This window comes from Sander lucioperca, chromosome 6, assembly GCF_008315115.2.
Source record: "Sander lucioperca isolate FBNREF2018 chromosome 6, SLUC_FBN_1.2, whole genome shotgun sequence".
Lineage (NCBI taxonomy): Eukaryota > Metazoa > Chordata > Actinopteri > Perciformes > Percidae > Sander > Sander lucioperca.
Window position 1 is genome coordinate 43,575,373 of NC_050178.1, and position 11,854 is coordinate 43,587,226.

An 11,854-nucleotide genomic window follows, 5' to 3' on the forward strand; every position below is an offset into this window, starting at 1 on the left:
AAATAGATTAGTTTGTTTGCTTTATCAAATGTCAGAAAACGGTGAAAGATGTCAATCAGTTTTTCCCAAAGCCCAAGATGACGTCCTCAGATGTCTTGTTTTGTCCACAACTAAAAGATCTTCAGTTTACTGTCCCAGAGGAGAGAAGAAACTAGAACATATTCACATCAGAGGATTTTTACTTTTTCTCATAAAAAAATAACTCAAATCGTTTAATCAATTATGAAAATAGTTGGCGATTGATTTAACAGTTGACAACTAATCGATTATTCAATATTAGTGATTATTTGTTCTTATATTCTATCCTATTATTATGTCATGTACATTATATTGCATCCTTTTGCTTCATGTATATTCTGTATGTGTGATGTGTGTCTGATATTTCTGCTGCTGCAACACCGGAATTTCCCATTTTTTTTTGGGGTCTATCTGTCTATCTATCTATCTATCTATCTATCTATCTATCTATCTATCTATCTAATCTGTGCAGCTCTAAGTCAGTCAACTTATTTAGCATTTTCCCTTGCACATTATAGGCCCACAGTAGGACGCTATATAGCATTATTATAACATATCTACATACTAATATCACTTTACTTCTACTCAACTTTTGTATTTCTTGCACTGAAGCTATGTTCCTTTAATAGCCTACACTTTGTTGACTAGCTCTTACTATTATTTTTACCTTGAATGTGACTGTGAGCAACTGAGGGAATCATGGATGTATCAAGAGAACGTAGGGGATCATAAAGTAGGCTATGTGGGGGATAATAATAATAATAATAATAATAATAATAATAATAATAATAATAATAATAATAATAATAGATTTTTTTTGTAATGCACTTTACATTTGGAGCAAATCTCAAAGTGCTACAGTTAAGATCATAATGGTAAAAACATCAATATAGAATACAAATAGACAGTGAAATGACTTGCAGGGTTAGTTAAAACTCATAAGTTCTCCTAAAAAGAAATGTTTTTAGTCCTTTTAAAAAAAAGTCTCAATAGTTTGAGGCAGTGGGGGTCCTCGGGGTTATCGGGGACAACTGTGCAAACCCCGCCCCCCAGACAAGTTACTGTGGGAGAAGTAAGCTACACCTCCTCCTCTGTCCACCGACTTTCTAGTCCCTGGTTAGGCTCCTGCCCCACTGCAGAGCCCTGACATTTTAGCACCATGGAGCTCCGTTATGCGCTGCTATTTTCCTGCCTTATTATTCCACTGTGCAGTTCGGACACCGATGTGAGCAGCCACTTTGTTTTGGAGCCCTATGATTTCCTCTTCGACAAGGCGGTTGAAGCCTACTATAAGGGGGACTGGTTGACCGTTGTCCTGAACATGGAGAAGGCGCTTAGGAACAAAGCTACGGTCCGCAATGTGAAGGCTCAGTGCCGGCTGAGCTGCGCCAACCAGACCGCTTTCGGTGAACGTCTGTCCGGCTTGGGAGTTCCCATACCGGGGGCCGGGTCTGTGGAGGACCTGGGATTCTTCCAGAAAATCCTGAAACGGGCGGACTGTGTGAACTCCTGCGAGACCGAGAAACTGGGTTACCCAACTCTGCATCAAGTTACTGCAGACGTGGAGCTGGAGTTTAAAAAGAGGACCCCTTATAATTACTTGCAAGCCGCATATTTTAAGGTAACGTTATTTAAATAGGTTAGTAGCCTAATAGGCCTTTTCGATGGAATGCCATTGCTAGGCAACGGCCTGGCCCTTTGTTAATTTCCTGTGAGTTGATTTAGAATGTTTATGTTTACAACTGTAAATGGTCTATACAGGGCCGTTAGCTACAATGTCACAGCAGTCAGTGCTGTCCTATCACACACAGCCGATATAACGTTAGCCTACATGTTTCCACAAGTTCCTACTAGACATGCAGGCCCAGAACAGAGGGAACAACTTCAACACATTTTAGTTGAGATCTCATTCAAGCTTTGACTCAGAGCTGGTTTGGAGTTGGATACTGTAAATGCCCCCCCCCCCCCCACCACCAAGACAGCCATGCCACGTCTTTAGGTGGAGTCAACTCCTGTGGAGTCTTATATACAGTCTATGAGTCTGACGGGTTTTTTGGGGATCCAGCGGTTTTAAAGGCCTGAAGTGCTGCTTTCAAATGCTTCTGATAAACTCATACTTCATTTCATTTTAGTTTGCACGTAGGAGAGGATTAACAGAGCAATTTATATATAATAACAAAATATGCAAGGGAGGCCTATGGGCCAATTAAGTCTAAAAGATCAGCCAAGGCAGTGGTGTAGTATTGTAGTGGGTATACTGTACTTTATATATAGATATATTGGCCAGAATCTGCCTTTGGGGGAGATGGGGCATATCATAATGGGGGGGGTCTGGGTGTCCTCCCCCAGGGAAGTTTTGAGCATCAACGACTTCATTTCCTGTATTCAGATACACTTTTATGCACCAATTTATGATGGAAATACCTTTATTTAGTGTATGTGAAGAAGGAAAACACAGATGACAATTCAAAATATATCAGAACTATAATGGAAAGTATGTCGTTGCGTGTCATTGGGCATTTTTAAGTGGGTATATGGAAATCATGGAGCTTTCTTAGTGAGTATACTGCGTATACCTGCGTATCACGTCGTAGACTACACCACTGAGCCAAGGGTCTCCCCAAGTTACAGGGAAAAACAAATAAACTAAACAAACTATCTAAAAACAGCTTCAACAATACGTTTCAAAACATCATTTCCCCCTTGAAATACAAACCACAGAAAAAGAAAAATGAATCTAAATAAAAAATTTTTTTAAAATAAACTAGTAACACCATAAAAATGTAAATAAAAGAACAAAGACTCAACCTTACCTATATGCCTGTTCTAGGATTATCTAAACAGTGTTTTTTAAGTACCTACTCCTACTTCATGATGTAAATACAGCTGTGTTGGCACATTGGAGTACTTTAAATTGTAAAGTGAGATGGGCAAAGATAGACACTTATATGATATACAATATTGTTCTCTTTGCCAATTTTCTTTTCTTCTTCATATTCACAGTTTTCTTGGATAATGTGTACAGTCGAAAATACTCTCAGACAGAACTTGAAAGCAGCAATGTAATGAAAAAAGCTCCTGCAGAATTTTAATCTGCCACTAAAATATGTGCAAGTGGAAGAAATATATCTTAAATATCTTAAACATGACTCAACATGAATGCTAATGTTGCTCTGTGTCTAATGGATGTGTAAATAAGCAACTGTTTGCTAACATGTTAGCCATGTTAACAACAGTGTTATACAGTGATAATATATCAATGTTAAGGCTCTGGTCAAAAAAGTGCCTCGGAACTCACCGAAGAGACGCCGACTTAAGCGTACGTTCTACGCGTGCGCAAGACGTAACACGTCTCCATAACAGCAGGCGGCACTAATCTGTATTGTCGCCCAAAAAATGAAAACCGGCAGCTGATTGGACGTACGCGTCACGTGGGTCTGGCTTCTCCTGAATTTCAAAACCAGACCATAATGGTGGCTCGTTCGGAATACGATCTCGTAGTTCACGAAAATAGTTCACCGAAACGTGTTTCTGAAAACATTCTAAGAGAGAAATAGGCCGTGCAGTTGCTGAATCTGTCTTCATTTCAGATCGACAAAGGTCAGTTTAAAAGATTTTGTCAGATTTTGAGAGACATTCGTCACACTCATCCCGCTTGTCATTTCCGGTAATTGGTCATTGAGTCTGACTGCCCACTGGCCGATTCAACAAGTCAAATCAGCCCAAATTAAAGCCGATGGCTCCTCCGACGGACGACAGCACGGAACACACCGAACAGACTCGAGTCACCGACCTCGACAGACTGTCAGACAGCCGATAATCGGGTTGGTGTGTAGTGGGCTTTAGAGAGACTAAACCCTGTTTGGGAGGCACACAGAAGGGGAAACTATCACACAGCAGCAGTAAACAGTCCTGTCAAATAGGGCCTGTAGATTTTTTGAAGTGGATTACTGATTATTATCACACCTTCAATCAGAGAGGACAAGCTGACTCCTGTATCCTTTTTTTTCAGATCAATAAGCTGGACAAGGCAGTGGCTGCTGCACACACGTTCTTCGTGGCCAACCCAGATCACGTGGAGATGAAACAGAACCTGGACTACTACAGGATGATGGCAGGAGTACAGCCAGAGGACTTCAAAGATTTGGAGGCCAGGCCACATATGGTGAGAGCAAACGCCTTGTCTGGCGAGTTTATGGCCTTTTTGTTCTCTTAGCCTCTAAGGCAGTCTTTAGAGGGGGACTGATTGTCTATAATTTGTATTCCTTCATTTTTCTCACATTTCAGTACTTTTTGTTTTAGTATATTTCAGAATTGTCAACTGGCCAACTTTAAAGTTTTCAAATAGCTATACGAATGTTTTGGTTGGATGATAGAGTGTGAAACTAAAGGCAAAATGTCTCTCAAGGCATTTTATTACCTTGCTATTACCCATAGAATGTATACAAAGCATGGACGTAGCATCAGTGACGTCACCCACTGGTTTTTGGACTGCCGTTTTGAAGCATGGATGTATTATATTTACTTTTGAAGCCTCAGGTTTGGCAATATGGCCGTCGCCATCTTGGTCAACGGTGTCACTGCACGATGTGAGTTGAGTGCAGATGTGAGTCGCGCATGCGTCACTTTGCGACGAGAGCAGATGTGAGTTGCACATGCATCACTTTGTGACAAGAAGCCTATAAGATGCTAACGAGAGACTTCTGTAATGTCAATACAGTAAAAATGGACCTACAACGAAGTTCGTTCAATGCTGGCTACAAGTTAGCAATCAAACACAACAAAGGCTGACACTGGAATGGCGTTTTGAGCTAACGTTAGCAATCAAACAATCATAGATAGCTAAAACGTTTTTGAAATGATTTCCATCTTCTGTTATTGAATGTAAAGAGAAAAGTTTATTATTTTATGGATTTTACAAATTTCAGTATGAGACGTTATGCCGTAAACCGTTTAAATCTGAGCATGCGCGACTCACATCTGCACTCGACTCACAACGGGCAGCGACAAACGGGACAATTTTTGATGAGAGGGTGGAACTGGGGAGGATGACACGGCCAAGTCAGTGTTGTTTATGGTTGCTGCTAAGCTAACGCTAAAGAGGGAAAGTTACTGATTATTAACCCTTCTGAAGCGAGCCATTCATCTGCATGTACAGCAGTACAGAAAAACTTTTCCCTAACCTACCAGCTAACGCTAGCGGTAGCTAGCTAGCTTGGTTAGTCTCAAGTTTAAGATTTTTGACAAGAGGGTTGAGCTGGGGAGGATGACGCGGCCAAAGCAATGTTGTTAATGGTTGAAATGGCGCTGCGCTAAGCTAAACGCTAAAGGGAGAAAGTTGCTAATTTTCAACCCTTCTGAAGCGAGTCATCCAGCGGAGATTTACCGGCGGGTAAACGCGGACCTCCGGGTACTGCCGCCATTCATCTGCATGTACAGCAGCACACAGAAAATCAAAAAACTTTCCCTTAAGTTACTAGCTAACACTAGCGGTAACTAGCTAGCTTGGTTGTCAGAACGCTGAACAAGACATTTTTAGGTGACAAAAATGTTCCAATTAACTTTGATGAACTGAAAACACACACAGTGAGAAGGTCAAAGTTTAAGATGAAAACATGGACACCCAAAAACAAGTTCAGGTCTATTTTAATGTCCACAGTGTTAGCATGGTTAGCATCGCTAGGTCCTGATTGACAGGTCCTAAAGCATCCCCTGCTTTATCGTCTATTTAAAAATAAATGGGACCATCATTTACAAAATGAACATCATGCTGTGTTGAAGAAGACTTGAAACTAGAGATTGAGGCCATATACTCATTATGAAAATATTTGCTGAGGTAATAAAGAAGGGTAATTTTCTCATAGACTTCTATAGAAACAGACTTCTTTTTGGAGCCGGTGGAGTCGCCCCCTGCTGGAAATTAGATAGAATGCAGGTATAAGGTATTTCCGCATTGGCTTCACTTTTCAGACCTGAAAGCTTCGTCTATTATTTTTTATTATGCTATTACCTAGAAAATGACACTTACACGTCAGCACTAGTAATATTACACAACATCCCCTTTGTAATGGTGACCTTAGGCCACCTCATTGGATGCCCACTTCCTCTCTTCTCAGGCCGAGTTCCTGCTGGGGAAGAGTTACTACAGCGACGAATCATTCGGCCTGGGGGCTGATCACTTCGAAGTGGCCATTAATGAGTACTTCACTGCCGATAAGGAGTGCAGAGCGCTGTGCGAGGGAGCCTACAACTACGACGGCTACAACTACATGGAGTACAGTGCAGACCTGTTCCAGACCATGACAGGTGAGACAGTACATCTCTGGGATGAGATTCATATGAAAGTTGAGACATTTTTGACCGTTTTACTTTGTGTACATGTGCTTGTGTGTGTCAGACCATTACATGCAGGTACTGAACTGTAAGCAGCACTGCGCGGTAGAGTTGGCCTCAACTGCTGGCAAAGACAAGCCCTTTGAGGACTTCCTCCCCTCGCTTTTCAACTACCTGCAGTTCTCCTACTACAACAGTGAGTCCATTAGCCCTTCTTCTTTTTCTGCCTGTACTGAGTAGAGTATGCCTTTATCCAATGTCCCTGACTGTAACGGAAGTGGAATAAAACTCTAAATCTACAGAGATTTACAGCATCATGATCACTGATTATGCATATGGCCAGATATATTTGTTAAAAAGTTATGAGACAGATCTTGGGCTTTTATGAAAACAAGTTGAACTTTTTCCGGAAGCAAGTCATCCAGAGAAGATTGACCCTGCGGCTAAACGCAGATCTCCGGCTACTGGTGCCATTATGGTAATTATAGGTAATTAGGTAGGCAATAGGTAATTATTTTGACCGCCTGCCTCGCAGTCCGCCATTGCACACATCTGAAGTACTTTAAACTAAAAATAATGTAAACATTAACCTGGTGCATGATAAAAAATATTGCAGGGTCGTTTCGTGTTTGTACAATTTACAGCACAAGTTCTCTGAGAATGTCTTTTATATCCAAACAAAATGGAAACTGAAATTTTGACATTTCAATTGACATTGAATCGAAATGTAATCGAATCGGGACCTTGTGAATCGGAATGGAATCGATTCGGGAAATAATGGCGATACCCTAGCCTCGTGAGACCGTCCTGATCTCGCGAGCTCCAGTTTTCCACTCGCAGATCAGTCTGGCATCTTGAGATAGAGAAAATTTGGAGCTGTTCGCCAAATGACCAACCAATCAGCTTTGGTTTTGAGGCGGGTTTAGGTGTGACGCAACGAGAAGCGACTGTTCAGTCTAAACAACGTGGCGGCTTCCATGGATGAGATGAGCGTAGCTATCGCGCAAGTTTTTTCCGAATTAAAGTATTCCTTCATTGAAAGAAGAGCAAAAAACGGCACTGGAGGCTTTTCTCGGAGGAAAAGATGTTTTGCTCTTCTTCAGAAGTGTACTGTGAAAACTTGGTGGGGATTGTCGTTGATGAGGTTCATGTCACATACAAATGGTATGTTTAAAAACGTTAACGTTAGCTACGTTACCTAACTTAATTGTATGTTAAACGATGGCATTAGAAGAACCGCAAGGCCCTTGAAGCCAAACTAACGCTAGCTACACTAACTTAGCTAGCTTCACTAACTTAGCTAGCTTCACTAACTTAGCTAGCTTCACTAACTTAGCTAGCTTCGTTGATCTGATTGGTTGATTTGGCCCGTCTATCACCAACATAGGTGTTGATAGACAGATGGTTTATCCAATCAGCTAACCAGTATTTTCGCTCCTTCCCAAAAGTTGTCCAACAGAAAGTTCCCAGATGGATATGCCGAGCAAATGCCAAGCAATCCATCTGGCGGAGTCAGGTTAGCGATACCCAGCCCTAGTATGAATAATATGTTTGTATGTGAACAGAGCCCTGCCAAGTTTCCTAAACACGTGATCCTACACTTCCTATAATGCAACTCTAGGAGAGTATTTGTGTAGAATAACCCTTTCACCCTCCTCCTTCTGTTCCCTCTCTTCAGGTGAGAAGTACGAGCAGGCCATAGAGTGTGCTAAGACCTTCCTGTTGTTCCACCCGGCCGATGTGGTGATGAACCAGAACCTGGCTTATTATTCTGTAGTGCTGGGTGAAGACAAGGCAGCGACCATATCAGCCAGACAGGTACAGTCGGTCTAACTTACTATAACTACATTTAGTAGAGGCTTTTGTCCAAAGCACCTTGTGAGTGCAGTTATTTTTAGCAGTGTATTATCTGAATCCATAATGATCAGCAGTAAATCAGCTCACACAACATGCGGGGAGAGAAAAATAGCCGCCATTAGGACTCAAATATACTCAAGGGCACAAAAGAGACGCTGAAAAAGCACTGATGGTAATCTAAAACACATAAACGTTTGCTGCCTTTTAAAGAAGCGATAAGTACGATTTTGAATGCTGCAGGCTCTAAATGTCCACATTCTGCTCTATTTATAGTGGTTTAAGAGGGCTGTTGATCAATACTAATGATGATGAATGATGCAGAGATTGCTGATCTCACTTTCGAGCCTGTGCTCCGTTTTGGAATAAAAACAAGTGTGGGTGATTCTTCTCCCCAAAAAAACCATGAATTACTTTCCCTGCATGTGTATACATTTATAGTTATTGGTTTTTGTGCTTTCCATAATAATATTATGGAAACAAAGTAATTGGAAATGCAAAGTATGAGGTGATCTAAGTTTGAGGGGTGGACCTACCTAAACAAATAAATGGAAAAAAATGGCGCTTGGCGCGAATATAAAGAAAGGCTCTACAGGTAAAACAGAATACCTTGTTGACTGCTGTCCTGAAAAGAAGTTCTTGAATCCTTGAAGTCCTTTGAAAGTCTCTTATACTGTCCGCCTTGGCCTCTGACATCAACAATTTTATAGTTAGATTGCACACAGTCCATTAGCAAATTCTGTAGCAGTAGAAACCCCAACAGAGAACGTTAGTTCTGGTGTTGTGACAAGAATTGCATCCACTCGGGCAACAACAATACTTTTTGCCGAATAATACATGTCACTTAACACTTATCGCTGCTAAAAGTTGCATCCACCTCCCAGGCAGCACGGAAATGCTACTTTTACCGAGTCTAATATAACCTTGAGAACTCTACGTTGTAAAATTACGGACTTCTGATAATTTATCGTCGTTGATGAACATGACAAAGAAGTTTATATAGTTTAAAAACAGTACTTTGCAAGTATTCCTATTGGCTTGAAATTTTACATTTGCGTTTGCATGAACTGGGGTAGACGCTCCATATTCATGCTCCATCTTGAAATACGTTGGCCGGTAAGGGACATACAGGACATACTGCTCCACCTTTCACGTTTTCACTGTCACGTGATAAACTCACAGCTGCTGCTAATGCTGCTAATGAGTATCGTAGCTTCCCGGCCCCGGCAAGTTAGAAGAAGGAAACATGGAGGACCACACGTATTCAAAATCCAAATTTCAGGAACAGGAGTCTTCTTCTTCCTCGCCCAGAAAAAGAAAAAGGAGATTGAAAAGAGCAAGAGACCGGCGTCATCAGAAAAAAAGAGTGAACATTGGAGCGGCTTTGGACGCACACACCAAATCCCAACTAGTTAATTATCCTCCGGACCGCTGCAGTCTCCTTTTCTTTCTCTCTCCTTTCTGTCGGGTGGCGTGCGTGCCCGCTCGTGGTGTAATGCGCGCGTCCACGCCACTCTCCGACATGCACTCCAACAACCATGGCTGATAGACGGCCTTTTGTACACCTTCACTTTTTGAAGCGTGAAGGCTACCGTAGCTGTAATACGTACTTTGAACTGCGTGGCGAGAGAGAGTTGATTGCGATATATGATCTCAACACTAGACGGGAGAAATTCCCACACATTGGACCTTTAAAAAGGTTTTAAATTTGACTTACTAAATTCTAGCCTCGTGAGACCGTCCTGATCTCGCGAGCTTCAGTTTTCCACTCGCAGATCAGTCTGGCATCTTGAGACAGAGAAAATTTGGAGCCGTTCGCCAAACGACCGACCAATCAGCGTTGGTTTTGAGGCGGGTTTAGGTGTGACGCAACGAGAAGCGACTGTTCAGTCTAAACAACGTGGCGGCTTCCACGGATGAGATGAGCGTAGCTATCGCGCAAGTTTTATCTGAATTAGAAAGTATTCCTTCATTGAAAGAAGAGCAAAAAACGGCACTGGAGGCTTTTTTCGGAGGAAAAGATGTTTTTGCTCTTCTCCCGACTGGTTTCAGCAAGAGTTTGATATATCGTTGATCTGATTGGTTGATTTGGCCCGTCTATCACCAACATAGGTGGTGATAGACAGATGGTTTATCCAATCAGCTAACCAGTATTTTCGCTCCTTCCCAAAAGTTCTCCAACGGAAAGTTCCCAGATGGATATGCCGAGTAAATGCGAAGCAATCCATCAGGTTAACTAAAACCTGCAAGAACTCTGTATTTACTGCATGAGATAAACCATGAATTTACTGTGAATTAGGCATTAATCATGCATCATGAACACAGCATCTATGTCACTGCACTCACAGTTGAATTGTTTACCTCTAGGTGGTGAAACAGCACATTCAGCAGTCCTTACTGGAAAAAGAGCTGCTCTACTTTGGATACGAAGCCTTCGGAATCACATTTGTAGATCCAGTGAGTGAATCGATCATTTGTTATTGATCACATTGTGCTTATTTGATGCAGGGGGTTTCATGCAGGATGGTAATTGACTTTTTAATGAATGACCTTTTACTGTCATTTTGTATTCAGGACACATGGACTCCTGAAGATGTCATGCCTAAGAAACTGAGAGACAAGCAGAAGTAAGATTGAAGACGCTGCCACACACACACACATTTGTGCACGGCAAGAATCGATGTATTGTCATGTTGTGGCCTCTGTGATTCTACCTTTCTGTGTACGTGTCTCAGAGCCGACAGAGAGACCGCAGCGAGGATAACAGAGGAAATAGGAAACCTAATGAAGGAGATTGAGACTCTGGTTGAGGAGAAGAAGAAGGATTCCTCAGATATTGCCATGATAATAACGCAGCCAGAAGGTGAATATTTCACCCAGATGTTTTGTGAGAAGCTGGTGCATTTGTCCCAAATAGACCGAATCACAATCAATCACAAAAAATGACAGTTGATTTGCGGCGATATATGCAGGGTCCAAAATTCTTTCTGTTTTTGAAATTTATTTTGAACAGAAAATCAGGTCACATAGATACATCATAATCATTTTTTGTTGTTGTTGTTGACATGTCCGAAAAGGAGTGGGAAGAAGTATACACTTGTGTAATCCCACTCCTTCCCCATAAAACATTTTTAATTATTTAACAAACCTCCTCCGTCATAATATTTTCTTTTTTTGTTTTAAACTCTTCCAATATTTAACTTTACTTACCAATTCTCTTACAAAATAGAATTTATTTCTCATATATTATTATCAATTATGTATTATAATTTATTTATTTTACACAAAATACATATTGATATATTTTAGTATCATAAATATGAATTCATTCAGAAATTCAAATTCAACATCCAATCCAATCACTCCTTCTCGTGGCTGCCTGCACTTAATATGAATTTCAAAACTCTGCACAAAAATTATTTATTTTTATTCAGAAACTTAACTGTCTGTCATGTAAACCCGAAAATACAAATAAAAAATCACTCCTTCTCGTGGCTGCCTGCACGTGCACTCTCCCCGGCCTCATGGCTGCAACTTGCGCTCTCTTTATCTACTCTACAACATAAAAAGGGGACAAAAAGGTTGTATTTTCTTTGTGCGTTTAAAATAACAGAAACAACAAAAGTTTAAATGCACTAAAGCTATACCT

At 41.1% G+C, this 11,854-nt stretch overlaps 1 protein-coding gene across 1 annotated transcript in view; it reads left to right on the top strand.

Annotated features, from left to right (window-relative positions):
* Positions 1–1,061: 1,061 nt before the first annotated feature.
* LOC116036624 (prolyl 3-hydroxylase 1) overlaps positions 1,062–11,854 on the top strand; it is a gene marked incomplete at its 3' end in the record, with an annotated part of 16,613 nt that continues 5,820 nt past the window's right edge. The window contains 8 exon segments of the mRNA XM_036002581.1: positions 1,062–1,639; positions 4,031–4,183; positions 6,135–6,324; positions 6,416–6,547; positions 8,030–8,169; positions 10,573–10,662; positions 10,780–10,832; positions 10,941–11,068. Coding sequence (XP_035858474.1) covers positions 1,178–1,639; positions 4,031–4,183; positions 6,135–6,324; positions 6,416–6,547; positions 8,030–8,169; positions 10,573–10,662; positions 10,780–10,832; positions 10,941–11,068 — 1,348 coding nt within the window.